At 44.7% G+C, this 22,848-nt stretch overlaps 1 protein-coding gene across 1 annotated transcript in view; it reads left to right on the top strand.

Annotated features, from left to right (window-relative positions):
- The window catches only part of pid1 (phosphotyrosine interaction domain containing 1), a 29,279-nt gene extending 8,128 nt beyond the window's left edge, over positions 1-21,151 (top strand). Inside the window, exons 2-3 of the mRNA XM_071916378.2 lie at positions 4,095-4,241; positions 19,439-21,151. Of these exons, the coding sequence (XP_071772479.1) occupies positions 4,095-4,241; positions 19,439-19,939 (648 nt within the window). The 3' untranslated portion in view covers positions 19,940-21,151. The remainder of the gene's footprint in view (positions 1-4,094; positions 4,242-19,438) is intronic.
- The last annotated feature ends 1,697 nt before the right edge of the window (positions 21,152-22,848 follow it).

The following is a 22,848-nucleotide window of genomic DNA, read 5'->3' as shown; positions in this document are numbered from 1 at the left end:
ACATGCGTACTGGTAGCAATGATACCAGACAGTATTCATGCTTTTAGCATTATCTTCCAGTCTGTTTAGTACATTGACTGTTAAATATGTACAATTTATAGAGAGGTTGTCATGACAGGCTTACAAAAATACAAAAAAGATTTTTAGATTTGGTTCACCAAGAGGCTAAATGTACATGACTTGGATGGGAATCTACAAATAAGAGACGAGCGTGTACGCCACTACCATGTTTTTGCTGCATAGCCTTGCCTCTTGAAATATATCTATACTACTATAGAGTGAAAAATACGATACTGTTATAGGCTCCCCCTCTAACATGCCAAAATACACAGCTATTTCCCTGCCCATGTCACTAAGGAAAATACATGTAATTCATTGTTTTGAAATGGTCCCTCTGAATCCATCAAATGTGGGCACCAGTTTTTGGGGAGAAGTCATGTGCCTAACTCAAGCATAAAATGCATACCAACACTGACAAGGGAATCCTCAGCAGTTCCTGTAAATGTGGTGTACCTTTCAGAAACACATGTCACATTAAAGTATGAAATCCATCTAAGGCTGTTGGTGAATGGCCCAGATGTGAACCAGACAACACAGTGCATGGCTTTCAGGCCTCAGAGAACACACTGGGTGTTGGGTGTCAGAGTATCGAACCCTGACATTGCTGTCTTGTGTAACTCCAAAAGTTCTTTTAAAACTGAAATTAAACACTTACATCGTCCTCTCCTGTACGTATGGAGGAACATTCACAAACGTCAGGCCCGTGAAAACTGATTTAAATTGCCTTGTATAATTGCCTAGGCGTCAATCTCAAAACAAGGCTGGTTTTCATAATCCTGAAAAGGGGACTTTATTTGGAGATTTGAGGTTTCCTTCTGACAGCAGCCATTGTCTAGCGTTTAGATCTGGAGTGCAGACTCACCCTTGTCCTTTTACCTCCCCAAAACCCAGCCTAGCCCACACTGCTCTGACGGTGAAGAGAGAAAAGCTCCCTGGCTCCAAGTTAAAGTCAGAAATAGAATCAACAACAGCAGTAACTTGATGAGGAGACATTTGGGGCTAGAGAAATAAAAAAAATAAAAAAAATAAATGCAGTGTAAATATTATGAATAAGATTCCAGCGTTATTCCGCAAGCGTCCCTCCGCTCAAGCCTTTTGCTCCTGGTGGGGGGTGGGAGAGGCACCCTCCACCCGCCACCCCCCCCCTTTACCCCCTCCCAGCACCGGGGCCAACCACAGGAATGCGAGCCGCTGTCAGGAAGCCGTAAAGTGCTGACGCGGAGGTCAGCGAGCGTTTACACACATGTGGCTTTACTTTCACAACTCCTTCACCTCGCCTTTTCTCCTTTTCTCCTTCATCTCCTCCTCCTTGTTTAATCCTCGCTTTCTCTTCCTCTTTCCTGACCCTCTCCTCCTCTTTTTTTTTTTTTATTTTTTTTTATTTTTTGTGTTCTTCTCAACGTGAAGGTCCACTATGGTGAGTGTGCCTGTGGTCCCAATGGTCCAAGCAATGGCCCCATCTCTATCTTAGAGGACATCCTCTGCACCATCAGGATGGAAGTGGGCGTGGTCATAGGGCATCATCACAGGGTCGGGCCTGTTATTCAGTTGGAGCACAGTGAATTGTTCTCTCAAGCGTGACATCATTTTTCGTCCCAAAGAAAGGATTCCGAATCCCGCCCCCCTTTCACTTTAACGTGAAAATGAATCCGGGTGTAAATGTTGCCTTTAGCTGCGTCCAATGCTAATATTATCTGTTTTTTCTTTATTATGCATTTCTTTATTTGTTGAGGTTGATTCTGATCGGTTTTGAAGCTGCAATGACAATACTTAGCTTGGCATTCCAGCATTTTGTGGCTTTGTGAGGGAAACGCAATATCCGCACCATGGTTTTTAGCAAAATATTTTTTTTAATTCAATGACGCTTTAAAATATGTAGTAACTTCATCATGTCATTTCTACTTGCATTATTTCACCCATTTTAAGAACAGAACGATTGGCAAATGGGATCTAAAAATCCTGTTCATTTTTGCCATAGGTAAAAAAACCCAAAATGGATCCGGATTCAATCTGAAAGCCCCGAAATGACAACACTTGATAATAATTCATAGTATTTCCTTACATCACAGTCACAGCCAGGTAATGGGTAACTGTAGTCAGAAAACTGTTGATTGTAATTGAACATATGTCACAATCAATAATATGTGTTGACAAGCCATAAGAATATACTATATTGCTGGGAAATGCATGTGAATATTGAAGAATATTGTGCAAGGGATGGGTGTGAGCTATGAGTTATATGTATGTAACAGACGATGTATTGGATGTGATGGTGGTGACTTTATATACTGTTATCCAGTTTGTAGGTGACAAAGTAGAAACTGGATAACAAATCTACTTGAAGTTGATTGGGGAAGCGATCTGCTTGACTTTAAGGAACAACATTGAAAATTGATGTTGGTCTTTTTTGGCAAGATTGTCTGTTTTCATTGCCTGAAAAAATGTTGACCATCTGCCGCAAAATAACAGAACATAGGTCATTCTGAGAAAAGTCATGAAAAAAGTAGAATCCAAACCCTCCAAATTAATATTCTATTTTTGTTTAGATTACTTTTTGTCATTTCTACTTTATATAGTAGAGAGGGACCAATAATAAAGGAGAGAAAAGGAGGGAATGACGTCCAAAATAAGCTCACAAGCCAGACTCAAAACTCATAATTCTCCAACATGTCATGTGCCTCATTCCCCTGAGTCTCCATTGGCTTATCATAAAAAACAAGTTAAAAATGGTCTGGCAACTTCCCGACATCACAGAAAGGTCATCCAGGAAAGCTGCGGAGTAAGAGACAAGAAACAAATCGATATAAAAAAACATGAGATATAACACACACGCAGATGCAGCCGACATCAAAATGCTTATCGCTCGTGGAAAAGAATTTGTTGTCAGGATTCCACTGATTGTGTATAAGCAGTGCTGTATGATCTCTAATAACGGAGGGCAGGCCGCAGACACACGGCCCAGCAGAAATACCACAGGCCTGCCTTTTTCTGCTCAACTTGTGAAAGTCCTGATTTCATTAGCCGCTCAGTTTTGTCTTGACTATTTAGAGGAAGCCCAGAAATTCCACAGGGCACGACTCGCAGGGCCAGAACGAACATGTGGTTCTGTTCGGCCTTATGAAACCCCGGCCGTGGATTGTAGTATGAGAGCAGGCGTCCAGGCGGGCTCTCGTCTCCTGTTTTGACGGAGGCTTCACACGCAGGGAGGGAAGCGCTCCGCTCATCTGCTCTCCACATTCAGCAGACGGAGCCTCCGTTACCATCTCTGTTCAGGTCTCACTGATACCACCACCACCTCTTTTCTACATGCTTAAGTGTGACATTCATTTTTCTTCACTTTAACAGTGTCAAACAAGCCTTTGCGAATAAAGCATTTATTTGTTCAAAATCCAATTTTACAATATAATAGAAAATCACACTTTATTCAAGACTATTTTGTCACCATTTTTGTCTGCAGTCAAACAAGGTGCAGCTCTCTTGCCTCAGGTTAACATTGTACACTAAGTGCTTCATTAGTTTCAAGGTGCTGCCGGACTTGGCAGTTATTTTCTTGTCACAAATATTGCACTGCGTGTTGTCACTGTCACTTTTAGTAAAATGTAGCCAGATTTTGGAACGTTTCTGCGAACTGAGAGATGAAGGTTTAGTGACACCTGGACAAGTTGTTTTTTTTTTTTTTTTGTCTGTGGCAAGTAGTTACCTAGCAAACCAATCAACAGTCACTTTAGGTAAAGAACAAGACGAGTATAGCTATTGGATGAAAGACGATGTCAGATTAACTAGCCATTAAAGTACCAAACTTTGGCACAGAATCTTTTACATTGACATGATCAGTACCCAGCCTAGTCATGGCCCCAACTTTGTCTTCTTTTCTCTCTCTCTTTCTCTCTCTCTCTCTTTCTGACTGGTATTTGTGATGTTTTGACTCAGCTGTTTGGTCTCATTCTGCTAAGGGTTGACACAATCTGTACATGTGATGCCTTGTTTGGGTAAGTCAGTATAGTCAAAAGCACTCTTCTTCTCTTCTCCCTCAGCACTTCCAGACCATGCTGAAGACCAAGCTAAATGTGCTGACACTGAGGAAGGAGCCGTTGCCCACGGTGATCTTCCATGAACCCGAGGCCATCGAGCTCTGCTCCACCACACCGCTCACAAAGAGCAGGACCCATGCTGGATACAAGGTAGGATCATAGAAACCCTAGCCGCTAATCCAAACCCCATCCCCAAACCCTAAATCTGTAACAGCAGTAATAGAATCATAATCAAATAATTTTTCTTTCTTTTTTTTCCAAGGTTTCCTTTTTTGTTTTTGACACACAACTTCTATTCATTTCCACTGGGTATTTTTTTTTTAATTCCCCCCTCATTACTTTTTGAGGTTTTTGTGTTGTCCTAATCACATCCTTGAATAATTATATTGAATATGTGTGTGAGGGCACACGCACATGTGTGCGCGTGTGTTTTGGCATGGGTGTGTTTGTTTTCCTCCTTTCCTTGGCTCTGGTAAGTGTCAGATGTAGAGTTTGATCCAATGAGCTGTTTGACTCACAGCCTATTCTCTCTTCTCTGTCCTCAAAACTAAAACAAACAGGGCTACAGATTAAAATAGCAGGCATGCTCTGTTATTACAGATAACACTTCCAACCAAGTAAGTGTGTGTGTGTGTGCCTGCCTGTGTGTTGCAATAGCAGTGTAAACATCACAACACCAACCCAGAAGACTGTGGGCACGTGTAAGACAACTTTCAACGGTGTGTGTTTTTGCGTGTGTGTATGTCTGTGTGCACATGTTGTTTTGCAGTTTAATTGTTGTTTTAATAACTTTCATATACCATTAACAAGCATGTCTGAAAAGGAACTGAAGCTTTTCCAACTATCCACAACTAACAAAAACAAGCAAAAACATTTCAAAGTTGGCAGTTGTGTTAGAATGTTAAGGAAAAAATAATTCCCTTTAGAAATGATTGCCAATAAACACTGACATGTAGCACACACAGACCCAGTGCTGTTTGTTGTTGATGGTTGTTTGTGTTTGTTGGATCACTGTACAGAGGGGCTTACGGATACACACACACACACACACACACATTGCACACATACGCATACAGATGTATATGCGTGCATACGAACACACAGTCAAAAGGACATGCCCTAGCCAACTAAGAGACCAGAAGTGCTGAGACCTCAGCAGCACTTCCCAAAAGTTCCAGCAGACCAAATGTGAAAATGAAGTGAAACTCAGTAAGGCAGCCTTTACTGGCAGGGCAGAGGGGTTCGGTCTGGCTTGGAGAGTGAGAGACACACACAGACACAGAGACAAACAAGTTGATATGCAGGGTTTTCCCTGGCTCAAAATCAGGCAAAGGTAGTAACTCGGCTTCACCAAAATATATGCGAGCGTGCATGTGCATGTGCATGTGCATGTGCATGTGCATGTGCATGTGCCTTCTTCTGTCCCACGCTCACCCCTGTTACTGTAGTCAGTAAATCTTTAACTCTGTGGTTGATAAAGTAAGGACTAACAGTACCGTATTGAAAATGATCTTTAATCCAATAGATGAACACTTTCATACAAAACAGAATAATAAATACTTTCCTATAAAACACAGAAAATGTTCACAGAAATGAGAGATGAGAATCATGGCTTTGCTTAAATAGCCATTTATGATGATGATGTGATATTGTTAAGCTATTATGTGACTTACCACAAAACACTGTCAACATTTTCCTTTTCACCTGTCCTGCTGCTCTCCTTGCTCATCCTCCTCACACGCTCTTTCTAAAGAAAGATGTTATCTTGCCAGCCACGATAAAATCTAAGGTTTAAAATATTTGAACAAGCTGCATTAGTAAAATTAACTTTCTCGTGTGGGCGTAAAGTGGTAGTTTCAAGCATGAGTTCACCTTTTCCACACAAGTTGCCGTTCGTGGCTCCTCTCATGTAATGCGCTGCGGTGAAAGTCTCTGAGTGAACTAGTGGAACTAGTAAGATAACACTACAGCACCCCTCTGGATTACTATCGCCACTGCATGTTATTAAAAGAAATGCAACACTGATGGAGTCTTACCGTGCACACTGCAGCCATTGTAATGAGTGTGTATATATACACATTTTTTTGCTGACACTGGGCATATTTTTATCAAGGCAGCACAGAAAGTGACCCAGGCGGCCGTCTTGGAATTCTCCATGCAGGAAAAACCCTGATATGGCCGAGCGAGGCCTGTGGGGATGGAGAGAAACATAATACACTACATTTCTCCACATACTGTAGAGCAGTGGTTCTCAACATGGGGTCCAGGGACCACCAGGGGTCCTTGAGGGAGAGGGAAATCCAGGGGGTCCCCAGCAAATTGATGAATTGTTAAACTTCACCATTATTTCATTTACAAGAAGTTAACACAATTAGAGAATGTAGAAGACTGGCTATTTTGATCATAGTTTCACTGTTATCTTTCTACCTACAATACAGATAGTCATGGGATTCTGGACAAAATCATATCTAACAATAAAAATATTCTCAGATTTGGGTCCGAGAGACAAAATCTCATCAAACGGGGGTCTGTGGCCCTAATGTGGACTAAATTAGGGGTTCTTGATATGAAAAAGGTTGAGAATAAATGCTGTAGAGGATAGACAGACGGCAAGAGAGAGAGAGAGAGAGACTGTGGTCTTGCCATATTTCTGGACAAAGACGGACATGAAGAGTGAGGCAGACTGACTGACTGAGCGAGTCCATGGCGTGACTCAACTGAAGGCCCACAGAGCGGCGGGAAGATGGAGCCTTTGGTCAGAGTGTGTGTTACTGGGTTGCCCTCAGTGTTTGTGCATGCCAGTATATTTCCCAGACTGCTGGCGCTGGTGGGCTGAGCGGGGCTGGACTCAGTGGCCCTCTCTGTCAAGTGTGAATACCTCTATCCACTCACTGCCCCCCCCCCCCCCCCCCCCCCCCACACACACACACACACACATCATCCTCTGCCCTCCATACCTCTGTACACGCTGCTCTTTCCAACGTTGCTGAGAGAGCCAAACCACGTTGCCATGGATACCACTACAGCTATTCATCAGAATACCAGCCACAAAGAAAAAATTCATTTCCTCCCATCTGTCTGCTGCTTTCTTCTACGTATGTGTGTGTGTCTGTGTGTAGGTCTGCCTCCCTGCCTGCATCTGTTGGCCTGCGTGACTTCCTGTCTGTCTGAATCACTACCTGCCTGTCTGCATGTCTGTCTGCCCACCTGCTGCAGCACCTCTGGTTTCTGCCTCCTCTGCAAGGCCTCACACTACCATTGTCCGCCCTTGCTGTGTATTTTGAAACGGAGGGGACAGAGAAAACTGACAGAACAGTTAATAGTCTTTTTGCGCTCCTCCCTTCCTTCCTCGTTTGTTTCTGTATGGTACAATACGATACCATTTATTGTCCCCGAGGACAGTTTTATATTCCTTCTCTTCCTTTCTCCATCCCCATCTCCCTCCCTCCCTCCCTGCCCTGCTCCCTCACTCCGTCCTTTCCCAGCCCCCAGTTGCGCCCCCCAGTTGACAGGCAGGCAGGAAGGCTGACTGAGAGCTGCTGTCCCTCTGCCAAAGCTAACAGCTAGCGAGGATGAAAGGCTACCTCTCACTGCCCTGCCTGGCCCGCTGCTGTCAAAGCCCTCCACTCCACATCCATTGAGAAAATTCTGTTCGTTGCCGTTTTCAGCCATGCTAGCTCCGCAGTCATGCTCCATGGCTGTTGCTAAATGACTTTGGATTCTGCTCAAAAAACATATTATGCATTTACCTCTTCTTTCATGTATGTCAAGTCTCCCCACATCTCATATTCTAGTGTGTAGGGTGGACAGAAGGCCCAAGTATAGTAAGGAATAAGGCTAGAACCCTGATTAGCCAAGTTAAGGTTGTGTGTGCTCTTATATGTAGGTGTGTGTGTGTGTGTGTGTGTGTGTGTGGGCCCTTCGCTGTGCATGTGTATTGTGTATAAACCAACACACCTGTCTGTCTCAGGTCCATCTCTCCTTGACAGCAGCACAGTGGTGATGCAGTCAGTAGCCAAGTGTTACCATGGACAGAGAACGGAGATCAGGAATGAACATAATCTCTAGCTGGGGCGCCTCTGGCTTTCAGAGTGGTTACACAGTGGTTTTATCACAGCAGTCAACTTATTATAACTTATGTTTAATGCCCACGTACATGCTGGCTAGGTTCCTTTGCTCAGCGGAAATTTGGCATTACCGATTGTGGGGATCAAACCAGCAACACTTCAGTTACAAGACAGATTCCCAAGCAAAAATGCTGCCATTTTGCCAAGAGATCATATTTGTGTTGAAGTCTTAAATAAATGAATAGCGCATTCATCCTTTTTGAATTGCTTACATTTTTCAGTTGGCTCCGGGTCTGAAAACTGTCATCTCGCTGCTGCATAGTGGAACCCAAACGAGCGATAGCGCGTGCGTCTCTCCCGGCCTGACGTCATTCACACCAGCGGACCGGGCCAGGCCGGCCCTACCACGGCTTTATCTAATCTGTCAGGCAGAGAAGCTTTTTGTCTCGCTCTGTACTTTGTATTCTGATGTCAGTCAGTGTGCTGGACGTACTGTCACTTCTTCTTCAGTGAACCACAGAGAACAGAACACGCATTTAGATGATTGGGAAACACGGAGGGTGAGACGACTGGGGTCCCTAGTCCGTGCTGAGTGTGTATGTGTCTGTGTTTTTGTGTGACGGCGCCTTTGCATCAGTATTATTGCCTTTTTTTTGTGTGTGTGTGTTTGGAACAGAAAGGTGTTGAAAGGCAGTCTGGAATCTGGTTTAAGTTAACTAGTGTCTCCTCCCTCCTGGCACTGATACTCATCATTAGAGGAGTCAGGCTGGGCTGGAGTTTAGGGCTTCCCTCGGATCACTGATTGACCCAGAATGCTTTCCTGCTTGGCTCTTCCCAGCTAAGGGGCAGTTCTTCCTGGCTCGTCAGACCAATCGCTCTCTCAAGTCGCCATCTCTTTCTGCCCCTCTCCCACTCACTCTATCTGTTATGGACATTAAAATAAAGCTCTTCAGTGGCAGCTCATGATTGGGAGAGAAACCAAAAGAGCCAGAAAGTGACTGACAATATTATAGAATGCCAAAGAAAAACACCAGACTCATTGATCAGATCTTCCTTTGCCTTTCAAATAAATAAACCTGACTTGAGAGAGAGGGGTAGAGAGAGAGAGAGGGAGAGAGGGAGGCCTTGACCTGCACCATAGGCTGTGAACAGGACTCAAACCCATGATATTGCAATTACATGGTATGCACTTTAGATCACTGAATCATCAGGATGGCCTAAACTGAACTTCGCTTTCACAAAGTTTAGTGCTTGTACCATCAAACTGGTAATGATGGAGATTGGCTGCTCTATAGTGGGCTTTATGGAAGGGGTCGTGGACGTGAATGCTGCTTTTATATACACTAAGGTGCTTCTGTCATGACTTTGAAACACTCAGACTCTGTTTTGTACTCTCACTCACACACACACACACACACACACACAGCGCTTTCTCCTCACGGCACAACACAAACAAGCAAATCCGCGCAGCACTTTTAAAAGAAAACCCCTCGCACACGTTTGCATGCCGCGGCATGGGGAGCCAGCTGTACTGTGCTGATTCAATAAGTGCACAGGAATGTTAACAGCCTCCTCAGGAATGCTGCATTCCCGAGCCGTGGATTCTCAGTCATGTTAGGGGATCCGGGCTCGGGGGGCCTACTGAGAGGGAGCCTCATCCTGAGAACGCCGGGAGAAGGTAACCTCCCTCTGACAGTAGGAGCTATGTGTTTTCTCTCCAGAACATGCTGTATCTCGGTAGCGTCGTTTTTACACCGGGCTCAGTAACAGCCTTCATTGCAATGATCTTGAATCTTGGTTCATGGTTTTTGTGTTTCCTTTTCCAGTAAATTCTACTAAAATATAGTTGTGCGACTGATCTTCTGTTCCACATGTATGTTTCGAGCATGGGAAGCATTTATGTTTTTTTTTCGTTTTTTTAATTTTTTTTTACTTGTATCCAGTCACACAATTGCATGAACATTATACAATGTCAGACAATGCTTGACCATCAGTAGGACAGTCGCTTTTTAGTCATTACCTGAAAAGTTGACTTTTTCAAAGTTACAAGGTTTCTGTAGGACACTGACCATGTGAGGTATTTTCTTATTTTTACCAGAAAATCAGTTGCCAGATGTAAATCTAATCCCGTCTCCAAAAAGCCAACTACTGAGGAATGAACAACAATGGCCGTATTTTCAGATTGTCATCTCCTCATGCCATTTGGAATGAAACACAAATCTTTTACTGGACGGCAACAAAATGTGACGGTGAAAAAACACAGCCACACAGATGGAGATAGACCATGTGTTTTGTCTGCAGCACCTGTCTGTCCTTGGACCAATGTCTGGGAAAGTGCCTAGCGCTGGAACGACAAGTCCCAGCAGTGTTGCTGTATGTACCTACACATCCCAGCCTGTTCCCAGACCTGCTCCAGCAGGACCAAACTGCTCCTCTCCCCACCAGCCGCCTCCTTACTCTCCTCTCATCCCTCCTCCTCTCATCCCTTTTTCTTCTCCTTTCTCCATGTTCCCAAAACCTCTCCACGGGGACGGGTATCTTCTCATTGCCTCCTCCATGTCTTCCTCCTCTTTTTTTTTTTTTTCTCTTACTCCTCCTCCTCTTCCTCCTTTTCCCATGCATCCTCCTCTTTTCTTCTCATCCCCTCTGTTCATTTCTCTGCTGATAGCTGAACCAGCTGTGGGTCTAGCAGCAGCTGCCCTCGCTCTACACCTCTCAAGCGCACATGGAAACACACACACACACATGCCTGCATGCTTGCACACAAACACACACACACACACACACACACACACACACACACACACACACACACACACACACACGCTCCTCCCCTCAGAGTTGTGCATGAGTGGGCCAGGATGTTCCTGTCAGTGTCTCTCTCCCCATTGGCTTAAAGGTTGCTGAGCTGCGGATGTTTTTTCTGACTCTCTCCGCGTATCCCTCTGTCTTCTCTTTCTCTTCATTCACTAACTTTCTATCATTCCTTCTTAGTGACCTCTCTCTCTCTCTCTCTCTCTCTCTCTCTCTCTCTCTCTCTCTCTCTCTCTCTCTCTCTCTCTCTCTCTCTCTCTCTCTCTCTCTCTCTCTCTCTCTCTCTCTCTCTCTCTCTCTCTCTCTCATTTATCAGGCATTGTTAGTTTTGTGTCCAGTGATTCATCAAAAACAAACAACACATGAAACGGCAAATTGTATGGAAAGCGTTGTTAATGGCATGTGGTTAAAAAAACAGTGGTGACAGAGTGACTGTAGAGTCTTTGGCACGCTTGTTCTACAGTATGTTTTTAATAAATTGTTGCTGAGTCTTTCAGCGGCTTTGTAGTGTTGTAAACATGTGGAGACATGGCACGGTAAGCCAACATGCACATATTTGTGTCCATGTCTCATTACTAGAGAATGAAAAGGCCTCATCCTGTTGGTAGCACAGAGGAGCCAAGGCATTGGGTTGGGCTCTGTGTGTGTGCGTTCATGTATGTATGTATGTATGTGTGTGTGTGCATGCGTATGTGTGAATATGTCCGCATCTTCTTGTGAATATGTATGTAAGAGAAGGAGGCAAACTTCAGAGAATGCCAGACTAAAACAAGAGACGGAGAATAGAAAAAGAGAATATCCTCCATAACCCAAGAGCTGGTAATGGTGGCCACATGTTTCCCCACACATGCAAATGTTTAACCATGCTCCTCCTCTCTTTCTCGTTCTTTCTATACCTCTATCACTCCCTTTCTCTGTCTCTCTCTCTAACTAAACTCATTTAGCAGGCATAAATCTGAAGCATATTGTTGCCCTATCTACCTGTACAAAGCACACACACACACACACACACACACGTTTACTTTCCAAAGCCTTGATTTTCCTTCTCCCACCAAGGTTCCCTCAGCCTGCCTGCCTGTCTGGCTCTGTGTTTCTCTGTCAGTGAGTAAGTGCTCCATTTGGCTCTCCATAGCATTCCTTCTCTGCAGGCCCCAAGGCCTCCGTTCCTCTCGCTGATCTTTATTTCTGTCTCTGCATTGCTTCACGTGGAATCAATATTTTCTGTTCGTCGCTTTAGCCCTGTTAACAATTAGCCATGGAGGGGAGGACAATGCAGAACAGTGGAGGGGACGTGAGGATAGAGGAGAGGTAAGGGGGGAGGGGGGGAGAGAAAGATGATGGGAGTGCAGGTGAGGAAAGGGTAAAGGAGAGGAGAGGAGGAGAAGACTGCAGAGTATCAGAGGGGAGAAACACATGGAAAGTTGAAACAAAGGAGAGGATTCTGTAGATCTCTGGAATGATTTAAGTTGCCTGGCCAGCTTGCCAACACTGAAACTCCAGGCCTCCTGCAGATGACTGGTGCTCAGGCTGCCAGAGCAGAGCAGAGGATACCAGATGCATTCTGGGCTGCGATGGACGGATTGATGTATCAATTTCACCCGGAGCATGATGTGCAGAAACTGATTCCGGCAACGCACATGCTGCAAGTGGTTTGCTTCATGCACTGCACAGATACCAACAGAGTCCTCATGCAGAGGCAGAGATCGGCTGATTTCCATGCTGTCAATGAGTCAAACCTTAATCACCTGCCTCTCTCTGTCATCTGCAAGCTCTACTCAGCCATAATCCTGTTTAGTCAAGACTTTACCATCTATCGTTTCAGTCAGCGTGTCTCTTCATTGTTCCAGTCATAACCCATGATTCACATTCATACACAGAGATCGTCTACAGAACAATTTCTGCTCCTGTTGCCATGTGATTGCTGCTGAACAGATCCTGTGAGGCCTCTTATTGAAAAGCATCACAGCCACTTCCCTCCAGTCCATCCCTTCAGCTGGTGTCACATGTGGGATACAAACCTACGCCTTCAACTTTCACATGGCAGCTATCTGCATGCTTTCTTTCAGCCTGCTAACTACCTAGAAGCAGAAACTAAATTCAGTTATTAATTCATTATGAGTATGCGCTTGTGTGTTGGTCTATCTGTTTGGAGTCTTTTTCTGAGGTAAGGCAACACCAGCCCAACATGATTTGACGTGTGTGTGTGTGTGTGTGCATGTCTGTGGTCTGACTGAGTGAATGATGTGAAGGCTCATGTGAAATCATGTTCAGGACACAGTCACCCTCAGCTCTGCTTTCTGTGTCTCCCTGTGAAAATGTGTGTGTGTGTACCTTTTTGTGTGTTTGCACGCACATTTGCTTGAGCATGAATGATGGGCAAGAAAGAGTGTCTAACCTGGATGGATACAGGAAAGTCTGAAACTGATGAACAATTTAAGAATTGTACAAAAGGGATAATGATCTCATTTACACCTGGTATTAAAATATGATTTGCATCTGGATATGCAGTCCAGATAATGAAATCCGATCATGCATTGGTATTTATGTGCGTCCTGTCCGCATTGTGATCGAGTCACAATTTCGTGTGCACCAGGCAAAACAAGCAAATGAGTGCGGAGGTGGCAAGTCCCATCTATTGTCAACAAAAACAAACATGGGAGGTGTGATGAACAGAGGCGATGTTACTGTCAAGCTTGAATTTATAGTCCACTCTACCACAATACAAGGTGAGGGAGCAGAGTGAGGTATGAATGTGCAGGCTGAATAGTGTTATAGGACAGTTTTTACTAGACGTGACTGCCAAAGGGACATTTTGTAGCCCAAGTACTTTATTGAGAGAGAGATAGACCGTTAGGAAGAGTATGAATGTGTGAGAAGGAAACTTCAAGAAAGAGGAGAGAGAAAGAGGTTAATTTGGCTACTTGCGTCAGAAACGTGTCTTTGACCGTGTGACGAATCAAGAAACAAGAACTTTGAGTCAGCAATGAAATTTCCACCGGTGATGGATCGGGGACGGCAGCACGGTGTCCTGACGCATCTTGGATAATTGTGCAATTGCTCAATCAGAGTAAAAAACACCTTTATTTCCCAACATGCACAATAACAGGAAGAAAGAAAGTCACATTTGGTGTAAAACAGAGGCCAGTTGTGTGAGGGCCATATGTAGTAACAGCAATAGTCTATGAGCTTCTTTTCAACCAATATGGTGCCGCCAAAGTCGTATATTGTTGTTGTAATCAAAGAAATATCACCAATAGATACATTTTGATATCGCCCGAGGCTAATTTACACTCACTGACTTACTTACACTGACTCTGGCTGAAATCTCATCCGCGGAAATCTGCGTAGGTGGTCTGGCACATCCGATCACATTCCGATCGCAGTGCGTGCTGCGCGCATTTGCATGCAAGGTGCGAATGCATTCAGCGCTTTTCCTTTTGCAGAAAAGGTATTTCACTACAGATCGCATTTTAATACCAGGTTTAGATGGGGTCAGTGTTGTGTTAGCCGTGAAGGAAAAATGGCATAAAAATTAAAATGGGTGATTCAGTTTGATTGATCTACCCCAAACCATAAGGATAAAACATGCCAGTTCAGCATTTGAGCAGTGTTCTTTCAGAACAAGGCCCCGTAAGCAGACATCCCTCTCTTTTTTCTATTTCTATTATCGTTACTCCTCCTCCCACAAGAGGACAGTCATCCATCCTTCGTCTTTCCGCTGGAGTAAATCATAGAGCAGTGCAGGAATTTCCTCCTAGGCTGCATCCTTAGTTTGGACTTAAAAGGAAGAAACTCTATAGTTTGCTCAGTCTGGTGACCTCCTCGCTTCACACACCCCTCACTTCTCTCTCTCTCATACACACACACACACGCCCGCACACACACACATACCTGCTGTCTCATCCTAGCTCCTCTGGTTTGTACTTCATGTCTGTTTGTCTGGGCTGCAGCAGACAGGCAGGCAGACCTTAAACTGTTTGCCCTCTAATACGACCCCTTTCTACACCCACTTACTCGAAGAGATCCAGCACAGTCCGGCCTCCATATTTCAACTAGCTCTCTAAGTTCCTGTCAGTCAATGTTTAAGCATTATTTAAGCTGGAGGAGAGTTGAAACTCAGAGGGGAGTTGAACATTCAGCCAAAAAATAGTCCAAAATAACCAGACACGCGGACACAGACAGAGTGTTTGCTGCTCCATTTATCCAGGGTTTAGTGTTTTGTGTCTCAGGATTTCACTTTTTTTGGACTCGACTCCCATCTGACTTCTTATGAAGATTATTTTTTCCTGTTTCCCATTACTTCCCAAACTGTCTTGCGCCCCGCTATCCTCCTCTTCCCCTTTCTTGAACTCTCCTCTATGCTCTCTTGTTTCTCCTCAACATCCTCTTCAGGATGATCAGAGAAAGCATGTTTAGTCTGTGTGACACTGCCAAGTCCAAAACCAACCAGCTGTCAATGGGGGGGCTTTGGGGACGGAAATACCACAGGGTCTGATGACTGAAGAGAAAGGAAGAGAGGGGCAGATACACAGGCAGACCGCTTAATACACTTGAGGACTGTGGAGCAAGTTGTTTTCACACTGCCGAACCAAAACAAACTATTGTGTCTGCATTAAACCATTTCCCTTCTAATATGAGCCATGTCTGCACCTACTTTTGCTGCTTTCACCAAGTTGCCTTAGCTCCCCGCCTATGATTGTGAGCATTATTTAACCAGGCAAGTCGACTACATCATCATTTTCTAACAGCAGCAGAACGGAGAGAGACACAGCGACATAGAGAAAGACAAAGCGAGCGAGACGGAGACATATACAGATAGAGAGAGAAAATAAACTTTCGACTCTTTCTGTTCTCGCCTACACCCAGTTGCTCTCAGAGAACTGAACCTGGCAAGGCAGTCAGCCTTCACTCAGCTAGGAAGCAAGCAATCAGTAGAAATGGTCGAAATTTAAACAGTAATTCAATATCAAAATAGGAGAGACAGAGAAAATAAGTCAAATGAAATGAGTGCATAATGACTCCTTATTGCTGTTTGACATATACACAGCGCACTGTGGATGGTTGATGTGTCTTGGCTCAGGCTGTGGATTTGCTGGCTGGCTGGCTGGCTGACTGACTGCCTTTTGGCTGGAGGAGGGTGTCAGTGCGGTTGACTAGCTAACCGCCCTGCCTCTAGGTTGCTCCTGCAGACCTGTGGTAGTCGGCTGAATGATAGATCTGGTGCAGAGGCTGTATGTCCCACCCAGCGGTCGCCGCTGATGAAAACCAGGCATGAGGAGGCAGCTGCTTTCACTGACTGGGACTCTTTCTCCTGCCTGTACTATCGTTCTCTTAGCTGTTTCGACGCAACTTGAGGAATGTGATGCTACATCGTCTGTTTGTTCATTGGCCCCTCCACCCGATCGTCACATGCCGTATCTCAGACACTGTGGGTCGAATTTTGGTGAAACTCAAAGGAATAATCTTGTCACTGCATTTTGCCATTTGCCAAACTGCACTTATTGCCCCATGGGGGGTGCTACAATTACAGGTCACATAATGAAAAAAGAACAAGCCATATCTCCCACACTCTTAAGTTTACTGCACATATACAGCTATTCTTGTTCTTGTCTCTGATTATTAATGAATACCATATTATATTTTCAGCCATATTGAATTCATGATTGCTTGAAAAACATTTTTCCCCTTAGGCTTTATCGGTTTTTTTTTTTTACCAAATCAAAACTCATGGGTCATGGCCTAAGGAGACTGAGATGCACATACTATATACTCTGTAATATACTGTATACATATACGCATATACTTTTGGGTGGGGTGGGTGGGGGGTAATGGCTGCTTGATTGCTTGACTGGACCAACGGGTGACTGAATCATCCTTTGGGGATGACGTTCATGTTCTGCCTGTCATTCTATTCTATTCTCGCTTTCTTCCTCTTTCTCTACCCCCCCCGTTGTTGCTCCATTTCCCCACCATTTTCATTTCCTTTTTTGTAACATCCCTTCTTCTCCTCTCTCTTCCCTGTGTGTGTGTGTGTGTGTGTGTGTGAGTGATTAAGGGTCTTTCATGATGTTTTTAGAAGGAAAGGACTGTTTCAGGGCTCCACTGGTTTGGGATTATGTGAAGAGAAGGATTTTACAGTAGAATCTAGCATGGCACTACATTTGCAACCATTTATACCAATTTAAGGTATTTTGCTGGATCGTGCCTCAACCTGCCACAAGACACACCATGAAAAACTGTCTTAAGCAGTCTATGCCACATCTGTGTCACAATCTACCACCCTGATTTGACTGCATCCTTATCCTTATAAGCAAGGTACTATATCTGATGCCTGCTCCAGTGCTTGGGCTTATGTAGCACAGTCGGGAACGTATCTGCTTCTGGTAAATCCTACACTAATCCTACACAACACTAACTGCCAGCTTGGTTTGGGGGGGGGGGTAGCAGACTAAGAGACTGAGTGACTGGCTGATTGTTCCCTATGCTTACTCTCAAAGGTCCCATTCAGTCAAAATCATGGCCGAGAGAGAGGGCAGGTAGACTTGACGGTTGCAGACTAAACAAAACTTCTGGAAGAAGAGAAGCAGTCAGAGCATGTGATGGATAAAACAGGACAGAGTTCTGTTTGCTTTCATTTTCCAGTGTTCTTTTAGTGGCCACCTTCATCTATGTCAGTCGTTGGTATCTGCTGAGCCGCTGGATGAACTTGTATTGTCATCAGAATAATAAAATATGAGAAAAAATTGGTTGAGAAGAATATTTGGTGCAGCATCCGTGTCAATGAAGGTGAACAGGGGCTCTTTAGATTAGGTTCCACTGAATTTGGCTACAAAAAATAGTTTCCCTCCCTTGCATAACATTGCGATCGGTAGCATTTCCAGAAAGTATTCAGGTTCAGCCGAGTTGAACCGGGTCGGTATGTAATTTTATCGTGTTTTTAATACTTGCCCATGAGAATTAAAGGCTTTTAAATGCAATACTGAGTGCTTTGGATCCCTTTTTTGGAATTGCTACCTATTGCAATGTTATGCAAGGGAGGGAAACAATTTTTCAAAAGTTTTGTAGCCAAATAAAATATAAGAATTGAAAAGACTTGATGCTCAGGATACAACAGATCACTTCAATTTCTGTAGGGAATAGTTTTATTGAGACCACAAACTGGCTTGGTATTGGGCAGATGTGCTTTGGGCAGATGTGCTTTGGGTTCGCTGTTTAATGAAATCTGAGAAACCATGAACCCACAAGTCCACAACTGTATAGAGTTCTAGACTGCGACACGATACCCATCTCTCCTCTAGTATTCGCACTTTGCCCTTACAGTATATGAGCCAAATGAGTACTGCATGTAAGCCAGCTGTAATGAACTCTCAGAGAGAAGGCGAGTATTCCCCTGCTCCACTGTAAACACAGACCGGAGTAAAAAAGTCTTTGAGTGCTTGACTCCTAGCAGGCTCCTCCCCCTGTGTATTTTTATAAAGCCGTAAAGAACACCACGTAGAGAACACGCACAAGTCGGCCATTATTCCTGGACCGGTCTCGAGCTGGCCACGCTCCCGTAGAGAACTAAGCTTTGTTCACTTCCTAAGTCTCTCTCTCTGTCTCTCTCTCCTTCTCCCTCTCCTCTGTCTATCGCTCTCCTGGTATGCACTGTGTGTGTGTGTGTGTGTGTGTATGTCATTACTATGGTATTCTATGGTGCTGGGTGCAGCCACAGCTCGACATGGTGTTTTTTCTCCTTGGGAAATAACACATACACAGCCTTCAGCATGTCAGCATGTTCACCACATGGAATTAGAAAAACCTCTCATCACCACCGCTCGCTCTTAGAACAGATCTGTCTCTATACACTGGGAGAGACTTGCTGCGTTTTTGAGGTTAATTAACTTCAAAATGTAAACTGAAAATGGAGTTAATTAGTTCATGATGGAACATTAATTTTCAATTCTCTCCACATTGATTGGATCCAAGAACCTTTTATGAAGTAATGTTTTAAATATTGAAAAGAATCCACCGCCTGAGGTGATGGAATTGAAAAGTTGAGTCCAACGCTGCTTTTCACAGTTCATGCTTTTGCTCTGTTTTACCTCAGGTAGATATTATCAGACATTGGACATATCTCTAAGCAGGTATATGATTTTTCAGCTTTTCAGCAGGTTTTTGGGATCACATCCCATTCACAGCTGTGATTCTATACCTCTGGTAACAAACTGCTTGGAGGGCTGTGGTGTATACTTTGCACATCGTCAAATCCAGCTCATAACTTGGCCACACACTATCCCACCTCTCTCTCCCACCTTTTCCCCCTGCTTTCTGCTCTATACTGCAAAGCAGAAATGCCGTAATAGTAACTCAAAAAATAGTGCATATTTATGTTGTAGGTCCTTCTGATGAAAAAGAAACCTCTCTGACAGCCTGTATTTGTTTGCATGTGAGTCTAACAGCCTTCATGTGTCGCCCTTCCTGCAGGTGACCTACCTGGGCAAGGTGACCATCTCGGGGACCCAGTTCCTGTCCGGCTGCACGGAGTCGGCGGTGGTTGGCCTAGTGGAGCATCGCACCCTGGCCCAACAGCAGGGCACCTGCGCCCCGGCCAACTCCCTGCTGGAGATCCGGCCCTTTCAGGTGCGTCTTCACCACCTAGACGAGCACGGCGAGGCCTCGGTAACCATGGACACCTACCAAGTGGCGCGGATCGCCTATTGCACGGCCGACCACAGCGTCAGCCCCAACGTATTTGCCTGGATCTACCGGGAGATCAACGACGACCTGTCCTTCCAGATGGACTGCCACGCCGTGGAGTGCGAGAGCAAGCTGGAGGCCAAGAAGCTGGCCCACTCCATGATGGAGGCTTTCCGCAAGACTTTCCGCAGCATGCGCAGCGACGGGCGCATCCACAAGAGCGGCTCGTCGGACGACTTCGCCGAGGACTCGTCCACCCCGGAAGACTCCACCCCAGACGACGGTTGAACGGCTCGCACCCACCCAAAACTCCTGGACCCCCGCCCCCACAAAGGGCGGGGTGACGGGAAGGATGGACGGATTACCTGCTCTCTCTCATTCTCCCCTATTATCTCTCTTTCTGTTATCAACATGGAACAAAATTAACTGACCCCTGCGGACCAACACACCAAGGATAATGAAGTAGCTTTTAAATAAAGGGAAAGTAGAGGAAAAAGGAATAACAAGAGACCTACCTTTACATACAGGGATAGCAAAGTGCTGCCTCTTTGAATAAAAGGCCCTCAAAGACCTACAGGGGCCTTTCAAGCACCTCCATAAATGCCCGTAAGAGATTGACTAGACATTTCCATTTCCATTCTCCATTACTGTCACTCCTGCATCAAGCCGAGACACTATTCGTGGTTCTTAAGCTTTTTCAGCCAGGGACCAGCAAAATTTAGTCCCTTTTCCTTGGACCCAGGCTCATGAAAACCTATTGCTACTCTTGCCATGTGGGGACCCACCAGAAATAGGCCTGTGACCCATTTTGTGGCCCCAACCCAGAGTTTATGAAAGTAGACTGTTGAGCACATAAAATCTTTTAATGTTTTAATTACGTGGATCTCTGTTACAACGCCTTTTACCTTGGTAATAGCAAATGAGGATGTGAAACAAAGCCTTTCAACCTTGCTCATATCACTATGGTACCTTAGTCTAAGTTGAACCCCAAAATTATTTGCCAATGTCTGGCTTTACACATGTGGACCATGGAGCCAGGCGTTCTACCTGAATCTCTGTTTAATAGGTACTTAAAAAAGAAAGCTGATTCTGAACATACAGAGTATTATGTATACGGCACCTGGGAGAATATAGGTGCTGATGTTTTAGATAGTTGTTACATTCTAGAGGTTCTCACCAGGCTGCAAGACTGGGCCTGTCTGCACGATAACAGCGACACCTTAATCATCCACATCTGATTTCTGTTTTGAGTATACCAAAAGTCAGGCTGTATTTTGCCTGTCAAATTATGTGCCTCACTTTCCTCTCACATTAGGTTGGTCTCGTACCCATGTCCCAATCTGTTGTGTGAGTGTGCGTGTGCGTGTGTGTGTGTGTGTGTGTGTGTGCATGTGTACGCATATGTGCCAACATTTTTTTTTTAACATGTCTAAGTGTAACTGCTTAGTTCTGTACTTTGTGTGTATGAATGTACAAGTGAGTGCTCGCATTTCTGAGTAAGAGAGAAGGTGAGGGAGGGAGAGAGAAGGGGGGGGGGGGGCTGATGTGGTCTTATAATTAGCTGGAAGTGAAGACTCCTCACTGCCCCGCAGCATCCATTTTTGATGCTTAGGGAGGCGTTTTTAAATCAGACATGGTACTGTGACCATTTGCCAAGTTTTAACTTTTCTTACTTTCCTCTTGTACGAAATGGAAAAAGGGTACATGAATATGAGAGTCTGAATGTGACAGTCCCAGAGACTGAGGTTGCAGGACCCTTAAAACACAGCCGTCCGAGAGAATGCCTGACGCCTCGTGGCCTCTGCTGAATGTATGATCAGTCCAACGTGCTGCAAGCTCCTCACACCCTCTCCAGTCACTTCAGTCTCCCATATCTCCTCATGCTATAAGGGCGGCAGTTCTCGGCGGTGGCGGTGGCGTCGGCCGGGTTCTGTACCCGCAGAAAGACGACTGCGAGGGAGGGACTCTGTCACCGAGGCTCTCTCAGCGCGTCAGTGAGCAGTTTCCACGCAGCTGCACTGCCCTGCGCTGCCTCTCTGAGCGACTGAGGGGCCATTCTGGGGCAGCTGGAGACACCCATCAGAGCCCCGCGCCACCTTCTTTTCTAACTGGACTATTGAATAGACTGGACACTATCAGTGGGAATGGTCTTTGATCTGTGACTCAAGCAGAATGATCAGATGGCTCCGGTCTGCGCACACACACACACACATACATACACACATACATGCATACATACACACACACACATTGTATTTGAATCTCGCTCAATAAGCTTATGTAAATACAAATGTATCACTTTCCAAATATTACAGCATAAATGTTGATAGCTATTTTAAATAATAAAAAAAATGTTGAGAACCATCATACGATACAGAAACAGTGTTATAAAGCCTACTGTGAATATTATGTGGAGAGCCTGATAGCGCTGGCTGTGTGTGTGTGTGTGTGTGTGTGTGTGTGTTTGTGGGAGTGCGTGCGTGCGTGTGTGTTTGGAAGGGTTTGTATGTGGTGGGAAGTTTGTAGAGGGGTGTGTATACCTGGCCTATACCTGATAGGCCAGAGGGGGAGAATGTTTATAAAGCTGTAGATTACTGTGTCATGTCTTGTCTGAAAGCTCAGACACGCTTTAAATGTTTGAAAATGTTACCATAAGTGTTTTCTATACAGTGTTTGCAAAGATCAAGAAACAATTACATATAAACTATTTACCAAGACCAATCTGTGATGGTGTGGTCTCTTTTCTCTCAAATCTACGTCATTCTCCTTATTCATTTTAAAGGCACCAGGCGTAGGCATTTATTATACAAACCCTGCACCTGCTTGATTTTTAACTTGGAGGTAATGGATCCACTGCTCAGGTTGTTTGTGTCTGGGAAGATAAGTACATCTACGTCTCTAGATCATGTTCTGACTGGGTGCCAAGACAGATATAATACATAACCAGAGTGTTTATCCAGCATACGCAGGTGTACTGCACATTGGAATGTGATTTCCTCCAAACCGTCCACAGACGTAGTTGCAGACAATCTGTTTCAGTGTGTCTCCTGTGCATTTAGAAATGGCTGGATGTGGCTTAGACAGAGCCACGATCTATACAAGACACAATCTATTCCTTTTCTGTTTGCATAGCACTGTAAATGCCAAGGCTAGGTGGGGTTGAAATATTTGAAACCCATGTCCAGGCTGGATTTTGC

Source organism: Centroberyx gerrardi, chromosome 6 (assembly GCF_048128805.1).
Source record: "Centroberyx gerrardi isolate f3 chromosome 6, fCenGer3.hap1.cur.20231027, whole genome shotgun sequence".
Classification (NCBI taxonomy): Eukaryota; Metazoa; Chordata; class Actinopteri; order Beryciformes; family Berycidae; genus Centroberyx; species Centroberyx gerrardi.
The sequence above is the reverse complement of the archived record's forward strand: the minus strand, read 5'-3'. Positions and strand labels throughout refer to the sequence as shown.